This window comes from Eubalaena glacialis, chromosome 15 (genome assembly GCF_028564815.1).
Source record: "Eubalaena glacialis isolate mEubGla1 chromosome 15, mEubGla1.1.hap2.+ XY, whole genome shotgun sequence".
Lineage (NCBI taxonomy): Eukaryota > Metazoa > Chordata > Mammalia > Artiodactyla > Balaenidae > Eubalaena > Eubalaena glacialis.
The window spans coordinates 50670841-50688226 of NC_083730.1; the positions used below are offsets into that span (position 1 = coordinate 50670841).

The 17386-nt window shown below is 44.7% G+C and overlaps 1 protein-coding gene across 1 annotated transcript in view; it reads left to right on the forward strand.

Annotated features, from left to right (window-relative positions):
- Positions 1–2751: 2751 nt before the first annotated feature.
- The window catches only part of KCTD1 (potassium channel tetramerization domain containing 1), a 181530-nt gene continuing 166895 nt past the window's right edge, over positions 2752–17386 (forward strand). Inside the window, exon 1 of the mRNA XM_061168859.1 lies at positions 2752–2843. Coding sequence (XP_061024842.1) covers positions 2835–2843 — 9 coding nt within the window. The 5' untranslated portion in view covers positions 2752–2834. The remainder of the gene's footprint in view (positions 2844–17386) is intronic.

Below are 17386 nucleotides of genomic sequence, written 5' to 3' on the forward strand. Positions count from 1 at the left end.
CTTACTCTGCAGGCTATTTGCCTCTGGATTACCACAAATTCAGGCATCAACTGAATAGGGTGGATCACTTTAAAATGTCACTGACCTAATGCCCAAAAAGTGCATCTTTTGGTAAGTGATGTCATTCTGAAGCAAGAAAACATCTTAAAAACAAACATTTCAGACCTCAATTTGCTCAAATAAATATTATTCCTTTCCAAGTAGCTATCCTGGAAAACAAAGCCCCAGTAATTCTACTGCTTAAAACATTTTGAGAACTGTCTTTAATCCATTTAAGTGCTAATAAAAAAACTGGCCTCATTGTTTTTAGTCATATTTTCTTTTTTGACTCTAAATAGCATAAACTGTCTTCATCATTCATTTATTATTCCCCAGACCTGGTACTAATTTTTTTTTTTTTTTTTTTTTTTTTTGGTTGGGCAGGGGTGGGGGGAGAGGCATTGTTTCCCAAAGTTAAACATCAAAGGGCAAAGATTTGTTGACATCAGAGATATTAAAAAGAACAAGCTAATAGGCTTTTAGGACAATTCCAGGAAGGGAATTTCGAAAATATGGCTTAAGCCATGTCAGCAGAATTTGGAATGCTGTAAGGTTTCTCAAGGTGAGTGCCTTGGTCGGGGAAGGGAGAACACCATTCACCTTTCTTTTGTCCTGCCTCTTGTGGCCTCGTCTTGGCCCTGTCAGTGGCTGGCTTATGACCTTGGGCAAGCTGCTTTCCTCTCCTCATCTGTAAAATGATGCAAAGGACCAGATGCCCTCCCACAAAGGGTCTTCCCAGCTCTCACATTCCAGGATAATGATACACAGTTCTCCAGACTTGGGTTAAAAGTCACTTTAGGCTACACCTTTAATGTATTAAGTCATATCAATGAATTGAGAATGTTTCTTCCATGGTGTCTTTTCTTCTCATGTTCTCCTATATTAACATTTAGAGCCATTTGGGGGCAAGAACAAAGTTTTTACTCAATTGAATTTGGGGTTTTGTAGACATTAAAAAATTTTTATTGCAGATCAGAGACTATATCTACCTTGTGTGTGTCTGTGTGTGTGTGTGTGTGTGTGTTAGGGGGAGATGGGGAGATTGAAAGAGAATGTGCAAAGAACAGCATAATTTTGTTTTGGGTTGTTTTGTAAGCCACCCTTTTTTTCTTTTTATAGGGTATTGATATTCTCAAACCAGACTCCTATGTCATAGGAACTTGCTATGTTTTTTTTTTTTTTCAGTCTACCAATATCCCTGATTCTCCTGATGACATTAATCTCATGTCATGATAGAACTGATCTCATCAACTATATTTTTTAAAAGCTTGGCCCTTCCCTTTCCTGCTGGTATCGCAGGAGTTACTACCTTCAAGATAAAATGATGGCTAAAAAATACTTCCTGTGAAATCCTGCCAATTGCAGGTATTTGCAGAACATGTCTGGTTCTATTTAGGGTCCCCCCTCCATTTCTTTCTTTTTTTAGTATCCTTGGCCTTACAGCCTGGTCTTTTTCATAAGAAATGTCAGCAAAGTCTTTGAATTAATGAACTGTGAAGTGCTCAAAAAAAAATACCATTTCAAAAAGTATCCTGCGTGGATATAACACTAATGGGAGGTGATCCTTGAGTTAAAACCAAATATCCCACTCTAACTAAAAAGAATTAAGATAACGACTGGCTCGGGCACAATCTCTTTGAACAAAGACCCAGAGAGGAAGGAGAAGTGATGGGGAGTGGGGGAGGTCAGAACCAGGGTAGCAATCTGGGGAAATGTGTTTATGTTAGAGTCTCTTTAGCTCTGTTGAACAAATAATGGAATTATACAACCCCCCCCCCCCAATAAAAGATACCAGGTGGAAGGAAGCAAAGACAAGGGAGCAGGGGATGTATGTTTACAAGGTTGATCAAATAAACCTAAATGTAAGGTCCTTGGCTACACCTAATGTAGGTTTTGTTTTCTTTTAATTTTGCTATTTAAAAAAATGCAGTGTAACTCCTTCAATCTTTTTGCAATTCTGCATGGTTGAACATTTGAAATGAGTTTGTGTATCACCCCCAGGCGCTGATTCAGACTTGATTGGGGCAAAGCAGACTGCATGTGCTTATTTTTATCCACGTCATTTGGGACGTTATGTCGCCAGAGGAACCAAAAATGTGCTGCTCTATTGCCAAATTATCACCTATCCTTTGATCAGACAGGGCGGTGATCCTCATCAACAAGTTGCGCGACCTTAGTGTAACAGCAATGTCAGGTCAACTTGAGAAAGTGAAGAGAGAGCCCTAAACACAAACAAAAAGAAACAACCAACAATCCTTATAATTATCATCATCTGCTGCTTTTCCCTCTTTTGGCAAAGAAACACTCCATCCATTTGCAGAAATCGCCTGCGGAAACGTTACATCAAAACTAATCACAACGATTAAAATCAGCTTTTCTGTGCAAGAGGAGGGTAAAAAGGAAGTTGGAGGCTGGAATAAGACTGTTTTTCCACCAAAAAAAAAAAAAATCTGGAAAAAAATTTCCTATATGTATATTTATCTATACGTCTATGTAGAGCTTTATTTTTGAAGGAGATCAATTGTCTGCCCTGTGATCAGTTAATTTGATTTAAGTTTTATTTTGGAGATTGATTTAGACTGGAGGTAGAGGCATGAGCTAATTGTATCCTGATCCTTGCCTTGAGGGGTTTCAAAGCCCTGGAGCAACTCTTCTCTGTATTTTGTTCTGTCTACCTTAGCCAAGCTATTGCATTTCTCTCTGGTGTGGCGAGCCGAGCAGATCGCTGGGAGAGAAATCGGAAAAGGGGGGAGAGGAAAAGGAAAAGGGGACTTGGAGAGAGACTTTGTGCTTCAATGTTTCAGGTAAGATCTGACGGTTTGGGTTTGTTATTATTTGCTAAGGAGGGTATGGCTGGGACTTTGGGCGCAACTCGCTTTTACGCATGTGCCAGGCATGGGGCGAGAGCGCGGCACACTCGCGCACACACAGCACGCCGCGGCGGCTCGGGAGCCGCTCGGGCCGGCGGCGGGGCAGCGGCAGCCGCCTCCTCCGGGGCTGCTGCCGCTGCTCCTCGGCGTTCCTCCCCGAGAGGGAGCGGGCGCGAGCGGGGCGGAGCAGGCGGCAGGAGCGGCGCGGCCGCCGGAGCCGGGGCCGCGGCGGCCCGCGCGCCGGGGCCGAGCTTCCGGATTTTGGGGCCCGGTTCCGGCTCTCGGAGCGGAGTGGTCGCGGCTCTCGGAGCCTGTGCCAGCGCCGCCCGCCCGCCCGCCGCTCGCGCGCCAGCCTCCCCGGCGGCTGCTTTGCAGCCGCGCTCCCCCCCCCAGCCCTCCCTCCCCCGCCCTCCTCGCCCGAACCGCGCGCGTCCCTTTCTTCCCCGGCGCCGAGCTCCGCTCCCGCAAACCGGCCCCGCCGAGAGCCTCCCAGCGCCGCGGGCCCCCACCCGCCGCCGCCGGCCGGAGCGCCCCCAGCCGAGCGCTGGGCCCTTCGGGGCACGCGGGGGCGGCGGCGCCCGCGGCTCCGCTCCTGCCAGGGGACACCGCCGGCGCCTCCCCGCATCAGCCTCGGCGGCGCCCCCGGACGCCCCGTGAAAGACGCCATTGTGGCTGCCGAGTGGATTGGGTCCCGGGGCGGTTTTTTCTTCCCCTGGTGCCCGGGCCGGACCGCGCCGCTCCCCTTTGTGAGCGGCGCCGGGTGCCCAGCGCTGTCCGCCGTCCGTCTCCGGCCAGGCTGATCCGGATTCGCCGCCTCCGCCCACCCGGGTGCCTTTAAAGCCCCCTCCCATCACCCCCTCCCTTTTCCAGCCCCCCCCCCCCCCCCGCTTTGGGTGCAAACGTTTCATTTATTTTTTAAAAAGCTCTCATTCCTCTTCCTCCCCACCTCCTCCCCTGATAAAGGGCATGGCACGTGCTCCGGATTAGAAGTCTCCTTGGGAGGCGGGGACCGGGGAGGGGGCGCCGGGGTGGGGGAAGAATGTGAGCTCTGCAGGTAATGGCTGTGGCTTTGCTGCACTCGCCTCTGCTCCGCGGTGCCTGCAGCACAGAGTCCGGAGCACGCATCCTTCCCTCCCCTTCTGGCGGCCGAGGTTCCCTTAAGGGGACAGAGTTTCCTGGCCGCCTCCCCTCTCCGCCGTCTGAACCGGCGCTTGGGGCACGGAGGTGGGCGGGAGGGATGCAGTTTGGCTCCTTTCTGACCTCTTCCTACCCCCCGCCAGCCCCCCACCCCCACCCCGCCGCCCTTCTTTACTGAAATGTGAAGTGTGCTTCCTCTCCCACCCCCCAGAGGGACTTAACTGGAAAATAGAGTCCGCGCCTCCTGGAAAGTGAACGGGGTGGGGGGCGCGTTCTGGTGAATTCGCGTGAAAGTGAGGTCGAGCCCCCAAAACATCCAGGAAGAGGAGACGGGAGCCGTGGTGCAGGAATCCCTTACCTGGACGCGTGTTCCGCGCCGCCGCCCCGAGTACCGCAACTTCCTAGCTAGCGCGGGTCGACGGTGTCTGCCTTTGTGCTTTCGAACACTTGCACTGCCGTGGAAATGATTTTCTGGTATCAAAATGTTTTCACCGTTACTGTGCTTCGGGGGCCGGCTGGGCGGGAGCCAACTAAGTGAGCAAAGTTGGATGTCGGCTTTGTGCGTGGAGAAAAGCACGCAGGAACTGTCCAGTATCCCTATGCCATTGGCTTCCTCGCTCAGAGGTGCACCGCAGTGGGCAGAAGTAATTTGGTACAAACGCTGCATTACCTCTAAGATCATCGAATGGGCTGCTTTCAAGCAAATCCTTGACGGGTGTGTGTGTGTGTGTGTGTGTGTGTCCGTGGTGGAACTGGGAGAGACATAACAGTTTAACGTACTCATTCTTTAAGAAACGTTTGCCTTCTGTTTTCAATCAACTAAGCTGGCAGCTAGAGATACAAGTTTATTTGAGAATACCCTCTGGGTCCAAGCATGCTTGGATTGTTTAGCAAATTAAAAATGAGCAAAATGCTTTTACCTTCTCAGCAGTCGACTCCTTAAGAGACCTCTTGTTTTGTGTGTATGTGTGTGTTTTTTAGAGAAACATTTTCTATGTGTATCTCAAATGCGTTTTTAATGGGGAAAAGGAGAAAATAAAAGTTTTAAAGGCTGAGGCTGATGCCATCGAATGATTCATTAAATCTGATTTTACATCAAGGCATTTACCTGCATATATGGGAATCTGTGGAAACTAATCCCTAATCTACTTGGTGAATTTGAAATAGTGGTGGATCCATTAGTCTCCCGGATAATGGGCAATGTGCCGATCTATTCCTTGTGTTTATGTTTGTGTGGCAGTTGTCATACCATGAGGGGCTGGTGTTCAGAAGACTGCACACTGACTACAAGAATTTGGCTCAGGAGTCCTGCTGCTGCTTGAATGGAAAGAATTGTTAGCAATTGTTCTGATGACAGTAGGTTTCGTGTTTAGTAATTAGGTTGCAAAGGTGATCGTTGAATTTTAAAACTTTGCATCCCAGAGAAAACTTCATTGGTTTATGTTTATAAAAAGAAAATCACTCATTAGGCAAAAATATCATACATTTGCTGGGAAGAAATTTTGAAATGAATCGAGCGTGAATGATAGTTGGCAAAAAATCTCCCACCACAGTATTCAAAATGACTGCAGTGATTTTGCTGTGTTAATTATGCCTGAAGCCCAATATAAAGTTCTCTAACACACACTAGAGGTCTCTCTTCTAGCTGTAAGATTTTCATGTTTGTAATTCTTTGCCAGGGCATGCATCGTAGGGTGGGAAATGATAGCTTGCTTCAGACTTATTTATGTAATAGTGATTTACTGGTCATTTACATTACTCTGATGTGAGGTATTTATTTTGGAGAATATTCAGTAATTATTGTACAAATTATACCACCTAAGTACTAGGAAAGTTACTGTAATGAGAATTCTACTACATGATGACGAAAACAGCTTATTCAATTTGTTGAATAGCATTATGGACCTTTTGGCATACAATTATTTATCCAGAGCAATTTGGTTTTAAACGTAAAAGTAATTAGCAAAAGATGTATTATATTGGAGAACTTTCTGAAAATTAAACTTTCATTTACCTCTAGGTTTAGGAGTATGTTGCTTGCACAAATGCTTTTTTGTCTTGACATTTCTAAAATCAGAATGATTGTTTTCTAATCCTGAAATGTGTTGTTTTCTGCTAAGATATTTTCATTTACATTGCTTTGAGTCATTCAAAGGATGTTTGTTTGTGAACCATCAGTTCACCAAGGCTTTTATTTTTTTGTTTGTTTGTTTTGTTTTTTTGCTTTTTTTTTTTTTTTTTGGCCACACTATGTGACTCGTGGGATCTTAGTTCCCCAACCAGGGATCGAACCCTGGCCCTCGGCAATGAAAGCACGGAGCCCTAACCACTGGACCGCCAGGGAATTACCCTCACCAAGGCTTTTATTTAGTTGGATCTTAAACTGCATTTCTGAACCTTCTTTGGGACTGCAATTTATAATTTCCCAAGCAAGTGAAGCTTTTATTTTCTTTATCTTTAGGATGAACCATCTTGGGGGAAAAAATGAAATGTTTGGATGCAAGCATGTATGCTTATTTTAATAGCTCATGCAGAAGTGAGGAAAAGTTTTTAAAAATTAATGCAGAAGTGTGAAACAATTCAGTTTTCTTTGGCACTGTAATAGTGTTCTGGTTTTTCATTCATAAAAACGTACTAGATGTAAATCACAGTTACGCTTGTTGATGACTTTGGTTTGAGATAATCGTGCAGCGAATGAAACAGAGAGATTATCCTTTAAGAATAACAAGCCAGTATTCATCAAGTTCATTCATTCAACAAATATTTATTTGTGCCTTCTGTATGCAAGGCACTGTGCTAGATGCCAGAGAGACACGATGGTGAGAAAAAGTATGCAGAGTCCCCAGTCTCCTGGAATTTGTGATTCAGATAGAGAGACAGACGTTAATCAAACAGTTGAACAACAGACAGGGAATAGTGCTTCGAAGGAAAAGAAACTGACCAAAGAGGGGCAAAATTGCCAAGACGGGTCAGGATTCTGAAGGAAGTGTTACAGACTGAGATCTAAGTAAGTGATGAAGAAGCAGGACAGGAGAAGCAGAGAGAGAACAGGAAGTAAGTTCCAGGCAGAGGGAAGAGGGAACAGCATTTACCAAGCAGGGAGAGGCATGGCAAATGGAGAGGAACTCAAGGATTAACTAGCTTGAGCTGAGAGAGGGAAGAGGAAGTGATGAGAGAGCAAGTTGCAGGGAGAGACCTCTAGTCTTAACTCTAAGAGCAGAGTGAAGGGGCTTGGCCAGTATTGGCAGGAGGGCAACAGTGACATAATCAGACTTGTGTTTTGCAAGGATAATTCTGATGTCATTGTGGGCAGTGAATAGAGGAGCCCAGAGTGGATGAAGTATAGCCCTTGGAACAGTTGTCCAGGCAAGAGAAGATACAGCTGGGGTTAGGGCAGTGGCAGGGGAAACAGAGGGATGGGAGATCTATTTACGAGGTGAAATTGGCAGAATGTAGTAAAAGATTGGTGATGCGTAAACAAGGAGAGAGAAAGAGAGATGTCAATTGGACACCTAGGTTTCTGACACGTTAATAACTGAATGGACACTGGGATTCTGCAGACTGCATAGATTTTGTGTTTTTCACTTTATTTCTGGTAGAATGAGGAGCAATGACAAGCCTCATTCACATCCTGTGTAACTGAATTCACATGGGAATTTGATCACCAGTCGTGTATGGGGCACCTAGTGTGTCAGGCACTGATCTCTCTGCTCTTGTCCTGTTGTCCAAGATGCCTTTTCGTTTATGAACTGCACCGCAAAGTTTCATTTCTCCAATTCCAGCTAAGTTGGAAATTCATCATTTGAATAGCCTGTGTTTAAACTTCTGAAACAAAAATCAAGTCTGTACCTTATAGTGCAAATTAATTGTGCTTAAAAATATTATAAACATAAATTAAATGACTATAAAAATGAACTGCTCAATCATGCTTTCTAAAAGCCCATTTACATACAAATAACTGGCACAATTATTGTGAATCACTCATTGGAAAAAAAAACTTTTAAGGACCGTAACACAGTAAAGTTTGTTTGGTCTGACTTGAGTTTACTCAGCTCTGCTTTCTCCCAGTTAGTTAGATTTTAGTATGTTTGTCCTTCCCATGTCTCTAACTTTTTGTACTGATCCTTGGCTAATCTTGTCTCAATGCAACATTTTCATATTTTTCTTAAGTGGACATTGTTTTTGGTATTTCTCATATCTTGTCCATTCTTTCCATTTGTTCTTATTTTTCTAAAACTTTTCCCCTCGCATCTGGCTTCACAGACATGTATAACAATAGGGAAATAGTGTTTTGGTGATTATTCAACACCAAAAGAACACTAGTTGATGAATAATTGATTAATTTTATTTGTGTGGGGTTTTTTTGTGTTTTTTTTTTGCCTGTGTTGGGTCTGTTGCTGCGCACGGGTTTTCTCTAGTTACAGCAAGCGAGGGCTACTCTTCATTGCGGTGCGTGGGCTTCTCATTGCAGTGCCTTCTCTTGTTGGGGAGCACGGGCTCTAGGGGTGCGGGCTTCAGTAGCTGTGGCACGTGGTTTCTAGAGCACAGGCTCAGTAGTTGTGGCGCACAGGCCCAGCTGCTCCGCGGCATGTGGGATCTTCCTGGACCAGGGCTCGAACCCGTGTCCCCTGCATTGGCAGGCGGATTCTTAACCACTGCGCCACCAGGGAAACCCTGATTAATTTTAGAATAATCTAAAATGAGGCATTCAGTTTTTCTTTCAACATCAAAACTTATTAGAAAGAGGATTTCGGGGAAAAAAATCTTCCACGAATGCTTTATAATTGCTTTTCCCCTTTCTGGTTGTACTGCTTCTAGGAAATTCCAGGTGGGAGCTCCTTCCAAGAAATGTGTGTTTTAGTTATTTCCAGGAAACAATTTGAATATCACTCTCTGTATTGGCATTTGAGATACAATTGCAATTCCACAAGATACTTTTCTTGGTGGTTCTCCTATGGGTGGCCCTGAGGGCAGGCTCTGGTTGGAAAAACATCTTCATTTCAGCCAAGTCACCTGGGGATCCATTTCTTCTGTATATATGGGAATGATTAATATCTCTCCCAACCTGCCTTATAGGATTTTTGAGAGGAAAAATAAGAGTACATATGGCAAACTGATGTGCAAGTAAGTAGCATCAAGCAACCCTAAAGGGCAGTTTTTCTGAAGGACCTCCCCCCCTCCAAATTCTGGCCCCTTGCTACAAGTAACAGAGGCCAGCCTGAACTACCTCACTGAACCCCCAGGACAACCCTGTGCGGCAGCCCCATCTCACAGGTGAAAGAACTGAGGATTCGAAAGATCACGTGACCTGCCTGAGGTCAAAGTCTAGGCTAGTGGCAAAGAGCAGGGATTGTAGCCCAGCAGGCTGACGACAAGCCCCTAACCTGCCATTAGGCACTTTTTTGGCCCTCCACACTCCTGGTTCTTTCTGTCCAGTAGATAGCATCTTAGCACTTTCACAGGCGCTTTCTTCTCTGCCACCAGCTGCTATTCCTCCTCTCCTCTCTTCTTCCCTCCCTCACCCCGACACCCACCCTGGTGTCATCTCCCCACCAGCACCCTCCCTCTTACACCAAGAGTGAGAAAAAATAAAAAGCAGTTTGAGGTTGGTGCTGTCAGACATCTGAATTGCTCCCAAGTTCGTGCTGAGCAAATCCATCACTCTCACATCTCTGTCATGCTGACCAATATACAGATTTGTTTTTCATCCAATGAGAACTGACAAAAATGCAGGTCTTGCTATACTAATGCTGCTATTAAGAAGGAGAGGTATGAACTGAAAAGAATGTTAACTAGATAGATTTCAAATGCTTGCCAGAGGAAGGGATATTCTTCCTGATAAATCTTCCCAAAGCATCTACTCCTATCATCAGTACTGTTTTGTAGCACTTTCACTTTGCTGGAAATCTGCTTATAGAACAGAAAGTGTGTGTGAAACAGAAGATCCATACTCTCTGTGTGGAGGGGGGCGGGAGGCTACATGTTATCAACACTTCTCTCTTCTACGTACTACCTCTACCCCATGTTCAAATGCCACTCCCAACTCTTCCTAATTCTATTGTCTTGAATAAACTAATTAAATCTCTCTAAGCGTCAGTTTTCTGAACTGTAATTGAGATAGTAATAGTCACTATAAATGAGGTAATAATATGAGACAGTTATAAGTGAGATAATAATAGATTCTAGGGTTGTTCTGAGGATTGAATTAGATTTTATGGGAAGTACATGCCTGGCACATAATAAGCACTCAGAAAATATCCCTATAATATTATTAAGAGCAGGAACTATGTTTATTCATCTTTGCTTCCTCAGTTCCTGATACATTTCCTGGCACACAGGTTAAGTGCTCGATAAATAATTGTTGGGTACATGAACACAGAATTTCAGCGAAAGCAAGAATAAAACCAGCTGGTGATTTCACTTCCCTGTAAGTACTTTTTGCCTTTGACAGGAGGGTCCAGGTTCTGCCAGATGCCCTTGCCAAAGAGTTATGGGCTTTTCCTAACCAGTTAGGTCAACCATTTGGGAGCAGACCAAATCTGATCTGGAGAAGTATTAATGCTAACTAGGACATTGCTTCAAAGATGTCGTCAGTTTACCTTTTGATGACTCACATGAAGGTCCTTCTATGCGCAGTTGTCATGAGATTTCCAAAATATGCAGACATCTAGAACTGATGCTATGAAATGATGAAGCCACTAAGTTCTGAACCCACGATGGGAATCAGTGAATTTGTTTATTACGCAGCAAGGAAAACATCGGAAGTGGTCTGATACCCATTCCATCCAGCAGATGGCAGCGCTACACATTCACAAGCCAGTTCTCGGAATAGCCTCTGGTCTTTCTCTTAGTTTCTCACTACTGCCCCACCTTCAGTGGAAAAGGAAGTCCGAACCAACTTTAAAAACCTCCCTTGGCCCCTCCGCAGGAATAACTGGGCAGCTGGAAGAATCCGCACCTCGGAGTTACCCATTTCCCCCTGTGCTGTGAGAAAGCAGGTACCGGGGTATGTTAGAATCCACTCACTCCCACAGATAAGTACAGAGTCTGTTTTGTTTGCTTAAAGCAAATCAATAGAAGGAATGGAAGTGTGCAACTAAAGACCCACATGTAATGTGCAACTAAAGACCCACATGTAATCCTCTATGTAGGGTAGTGAAATGAGCTTTGGTTTTTGAGTCGCTTAGAACTGTGGACTCACTGTTAGCTGTGTGACCCTAAACCTTGGCTTTATTATCTGTACAAATAAGGATACTGACAACCACCTCAGAGGGTTGTTGTGAGAATTACATATGTAACACCCGTACAATGCTTCTACGTGCCAGGCTGTTTTCCAAGGACTTTACAATGTAGTATCTCATCGAATCCTCATCCATCATTCTAGAGGGCAGTATTCTTGGTATCCCTGTTTTTGAAATGAGGAAATCAAGGCAGGGAGAGATTAAGTATCTTGCCCAAGGTCACATAGTGGTGAGTGGGAGAACTAGGATTTGAATGATGCACTCAGGCTTCAGAGTCTGTGCTCTTAGCTCCCAGGCACTACCGTCTCTTATTAATAATGATTGTTACCAATAGCCAATAATTATTAAGTACTTTCCCTGTACTAGGAACTTCACATATGTTAATGCCTCTCAGCCACCCTAGAAGGTGGATGCTATTCTATTACTTTCCCCATCTTATCAAATGAAGAAAAAATGTGCCCCACTCTGTAAGAAACACAGGAAAACAAATTAATGGTGAGACTGTAATATGTTCAAGCACTAAATGGTGAGTCCCACTGTAATTGTCACAGTGATTTAGAGATAAGAGAAATTAACAATGAAAGTATATGGGGTTATGTTCCAACTGTATATGATAAGGCACGTGGAAAAATGTTAAATGTCTAATCCTTTAAATTTTCCATCAGGGCCCTTAGGTATTTATAGCCTCGGAATCCTTTTCAGAAATGGTGAGTGGCCAGCAAAGATTGGGGTTGTTCCCAGTCCTGTTTAGCACTGCTTTCCTCTCCTGGGAGTCACGGCTCATTATTTTATGAGGTAGGAAGATCCAGGTGCTTTGCTAAATGGCCATCGCCTTCCTCTCATACATGAGGGCCAGCTCTTAGCACAGTTCGTTTGCCTGTGAGTTCCAGGAACTCACAATGGTGAAAGAAATTCACCTGCAGCATGAACTCACTCAGCTTCTCCCTGATCAGAAACGCCATTCCAGTCTGGGACGGAAGAGAGGTTTTAGAGTCCAGAATATAATGACTTTGGACTCTACTTTCTGTAAGATGCTCAAATGAAGTTTGGGAGAACAGACAGCTCCTTTAGAATGAGGGCCAAATTTTTAGAATGAAGGCTTCCTCAGTGGCTGACAGTACTGTGTTTCAAAAATCCAAAATATCTGAGAAGTGGACCATTCTAAGGTTGCAAAAGTCAAACTAGCTATATAAGAACTGCAGGTTCTAGACCTACCTCCAGTGGCGATCATTCGTAGAAACAGCCACAGAGTTCACGATCCATGGTGTCACGGGGACCCTGCCAGTCATGTATATTGCTGGGTGGTGAGCCAGGGCTGAGTAAGTGAAAGATAGGATAGGAGTTCTACAAACTTCCACCTTAAGAAATCAGGGACATTTCTTATCACTTTTTTTCTTCCAAATAAGCCTTTGTGCTCATGCAAATCTTTGCATAATGTTATTCTTTCATTTCTGATTTGTCTTTATGTCTAAATGCATTAGAAACTAAGAATATTTCTAGCTAAAGCACTCAAAAGCTCAATCATTCAGCTCTGCATAATTGTTCAAGGGGTCTTCTTTGTTTCTTTTTCTCTCTTAAAGAAAATTGAGTCAAATGCATTTTTAGATGTAGACTTAGATTCAAATTTTTCTTTTGAAAAGATGCACCCAAATTCCTTTTATAGTCATAGTTTTTTTTTCATTGTACAGTTGAAGCATTCATATATCCGAGCTATTTTTTTTTTTTTTTTTTTTTTTTTTGGCTGTGTTGGGTCTTTGTTTCTGTGCGAGGGCTTTCTCTAGTTGTGGCAAGTGGGGGGCCACTCTTCATCGCGGTGCGCGGGCCTCTCACTATGGCGGCCTCTCGTTGTGGAGCACAGGCTCCAGACGCGCAGGCTCAGTAGTTGTGGCTCACGGGCCCAGTTGCTCCGCGGCATGTGGGATCTTCCCAGACCAGGGCTCGAACCCGTGTCCCCTGCATTGGCAGGCAGATTCTCAACTACTGTGCCACCAGGGAAGCCCTAAAATATGAGTTTATATAGCCACATATATAACACAGATACTTAGGCTCACTTTTGGGGTGATTCAATAGCTGATGACCCAGTTTCCATGTGATCTATCTTCTCTTCCTCTTTTCCATTGCTGTCTGTCTTTTGGCCTCGTAATTACTTTTTGGTACCCCTGTCAAAGGATGGAGAAGGGGGAAAAACCAGGAAATAAATTTCAAATTGGTTTCTCTTTCTTTCCCTCTCCCTCACACAACTTGACAAAGTATGTTGGTGAGGAATCAGCTCTTGATTCCTGCTAACGGAGAGACATAACAGAATGAATAATCCAAAGGAATCGGTGATCCAGAGTCATTTTTATTAATATTTTGATGTGACTTGTAACTAGGCTAGGATTAAATTTTGCAGTCTTAACGTGCACATTTTCTTCTCCATTTCAACTTCTGCCGTCTTGCTATATGATTTCAGCATTAGTGTGGGTGACCGAATGCAACCCTTAATGAGTAGTCTTTCCCAATTATGAACATGAATCAGTCTTTTCCAAAGTATTTTCTAGCTCAGTGGTTCTGGACTTCAGTTTGCAGCAGAAGCGCCTAGAGAACTTGTTAAAACACAGATTCCTGGCTCCACCCTGAGTTACTGATTAGACAGGTCGGGTGTGAGACCTGTGTAGTTGCATTTCTAACAGGTTCCCAAAGGCTGCTGATGCTGCCGTTCTAGGGACCGCAGCTTGAGAATCTCTGTTCTTGGAAACAGTAGACCCTAGAGATGCTCCCGGAGGGAAATAAAAAGGCTTCATCAGTTGCATAAATTTAGGAAACAACGTCCCTTCTCTTGAAGTCTTTTTAAGCATTGTAAAGATTTGTAGAAGTCTTGCAGTACGTGAATCAGTTTTTAACTCGTGTTTTCTAAACTTATTTGACCATAGAGCCCTTCCTTCTGTTGGTACCAATCAACTCAGAATGACTATTTCTGGAGCACGGTGGTGCCTCCCTGGTGCCTTGATGGCTACACTTCAGTACCTCCCACCTTCCACTTCCTGTTGGCAGCCACCTGCCGCGGACACAGATAGGACAGTTTCATCACTCGGCACCTCTCCAACTCGGCAGTCTCCCACTCAGCTTTCTCCTTTTGACCAGAGTATCTCATCCTCCTACTCACGCCCACTCAACCTGCTTTTGACGCTCCCACACTTCCTCTTTTCCCACCTCTCTGGTCCTCCCTGTCTTCCTCGTCATCTCTCCCTCCTTATCCAGCCCAGGCTCACTGGCACCCTTAATTTCTCCCTCATCTTGCCCTGTCTGTCATCCCCACCTTGCCAACACTTAGTCCTGGGAAACCTTCCTTTTGCCACGTTTTGGACCCTGGGAGCCCAGGTGACACTGGTAGAATGTCAAATAATTCTTCTCATTGGTGCCATTACAAAATCATTCAGCCAGCCGAGGTTTCTTTGGATTTTACTGTGCCAGGCACTACCCTAAGTTTTAGAAATACAGCCACAAGCAAGGCTGAAAGGTCTAAGGTCTCATGGAGTTTACATCCTATTGAGGATGAGTAAGAACTGAATCAGATATGATTAAGTGCTGTGCAGAAAATTAAAACAGGGTGGTCAAGCGAGACTTCCATAAAGAGGTGACACTGGAGCTATCGTGTTATCTCAGTGTGGCTGGCCCTTTGATATTGCATGGCAGTCCCCAGTCCACTTCTTTTTTTTTTTTAATTAATTAATTTATTTATTATTTTTGGCCGCATTAGGTCTTCGTTGCTGCGCGCGGGCTTTCTCTAGCTGCGGTGAGCAGGGGCTACTCTTCATTGTGGTGCGTGGGCTTCTCATTGCAGTGGCTTCTCTTGTTGTGGAGCACATGCTCTACGCACGCAGGCTCAGTAGTTGTGACGCACAGGCTTAGTTGCTCTGTGGCACGTGGGATCTTCCCGGACCAGGGCTCGAACCCGTGTCCCCTGCATTGGCAGGCGGATTCTTAACCACTGTGCCACCAGGGAAGTCCCCCCAGTTCACTTCTTATCTCATTGCCCCATGGAGGCTCTTCTGGGTCTTTTTACTCTTCTTAAATTACAAACCCATCCCCACTTATCAGGAAAACTGGCCTCATGATTTACTGAGAAGTCGTCCACTCCCTGACACCAAAACTTCCATCCGTGGCTCTATGAGGCATCTCTTCCATTCCCGCTGTCCCTTCCTCGGTGTCTGATTCTTGCTCTCTCCACTGGCCCCTTCCCCTTAGCTTTTAACCACTAAACAATCCATCTGTTTTTGTCCCCCCAAAATTCCCAGTTTCAAGCCCTAACTCCCAATGTGACTGTATTTGGAGGTTGGGCCATTATGGAAGTAATTAAGGGTAAAGGAAGTCGGAAGGTAGGTCCTGATCTGATAAGATTAGTTTCCTTATAAGAAGAGACACCAGAGAGCTCGCTCTTTCCTCTGGAGCACAAAGAAGTCATGTGAGCAACAGCTAGAAGGCAGCTGTCTACCATCCAGGAAGACAGCCCTCATCAGAAGCCAAATCAGTCAGCACCTTGATCTTGGGCTTCCAGCCTCTGGAACTGTGAGAAATAAATTTCTGCTGTTTAAGCTACCCTGTCTATATAGTATTTTGTTATAGCAGCCTGAGCTGACTAAGGCACCATCCTTCATCGTGAAACAGAAAACTCCCTGCTTCATGCTTCTGCTTCCCTTGCCTCCCCTCACCGCCAGCACACAGCCACTTCTGCACACACCCCACCTACCACAATCTGGCTACTCACACCTCCTTCCTTCCTCTCCTCCCTCGCAGGTTGTACTTTTCAAATCACCTTTTATTTTCGTGCATGCTCCTGTGTCTTTTCAAAATGGAACAGCGTTGCAAAGCCTAGGATGTTCTAGAAGGCTTTATTTTTAACTTCTCTTGGGATCAGAATGTCTGTAAGTCTTCCTGTGCTTCATGCCACTTAATTGTCCTTAAACACCAGATTTAATCTCTGCTTGTCCCCCAGACGCAATCATATTTCTCAGTGAAGTTCCCTTTTTTTTATTTCCTCACCTGAATGTTTTTGCAAACAATTTAAGGAAACAGGGAGTAGTTATTGCTCGATTTCGTATTTTTCTACATCAACACTTTGGTTTTCTGCCACTTTGGTTTTCTGCCACTTTCCAACTGAAATGGTAATAGCCCTAAGTAGGCCTGGAAGTTTGAAAGTCAAGATTGGGAAGACGGTTTCTTCTTTTTAAGGAAACTTTCCCTGAACTCTGTCTTCTCTTTTAAATTTAATTAGAATCCCATCACGCATTGCTTATTTAGTGGAATATCGTCACAGTCACATGCCCCACAGGCACTGGATCTCTGGGGGAAAGTCAAATGTCATTACTTCCTCAAGTCGACCTGTGGCTTCCAGACCCCAGTCACTCTCTCTGAGGGAAAGGTGATAAGAGGTAGAGCTGAGGCAGGATCAGGTTATCTCACTTCACTGCTGCCATGGATTTCCTCCAAAGCTTCCGTGCTGCTCGTGGAAAGTTCCTGGGTCTACTCCCATCACATCCGCAAAGGGAAAGCCAAAAATTCGTATCTAACATTGCAGTGATTTAAGAGCAACCCCAAGATTCCACAGGGCGTGAAAGAACAGCAGTCAGGGAAGGGGGGATTAAGTGAAACAATGTCTGTAAAGCACTTTGCATAATGCCTGGCATGTGGTAAGTGCTCAGAAAATAGTAGTTATTATTATCAACACCATTGTCATCCTAAGTATCTCTGTGGCTCATCATACACACATGCACACCTATAGACACATATATACATGATATGAGTGAGGATCCTCTCTGGCTTTACGTGGAACCTATGAGTCTTGAAGGACCTCAAGATGAAGTTGTGAAGCTCTTGGTGGAGATCTGTTACCTGCCACCCATTATAGTTGCCTAGAGGGCTGGTGAAATATCGCTGAGTTCTGTGCCAAAAGAAGGGGCATAGAGCAGACTAGTCCGTTCTTAACCTCACCAGAGTTACCTGGTTACAAAGAGTCAAATGGTTAGGCAAACATGGCACATGGGAAGGAATGCACCGCAGGCTCTAGGATGAGGCGATGACATAAATTGGGAGTGAGGATGATTGAGATGCGACTGTGAT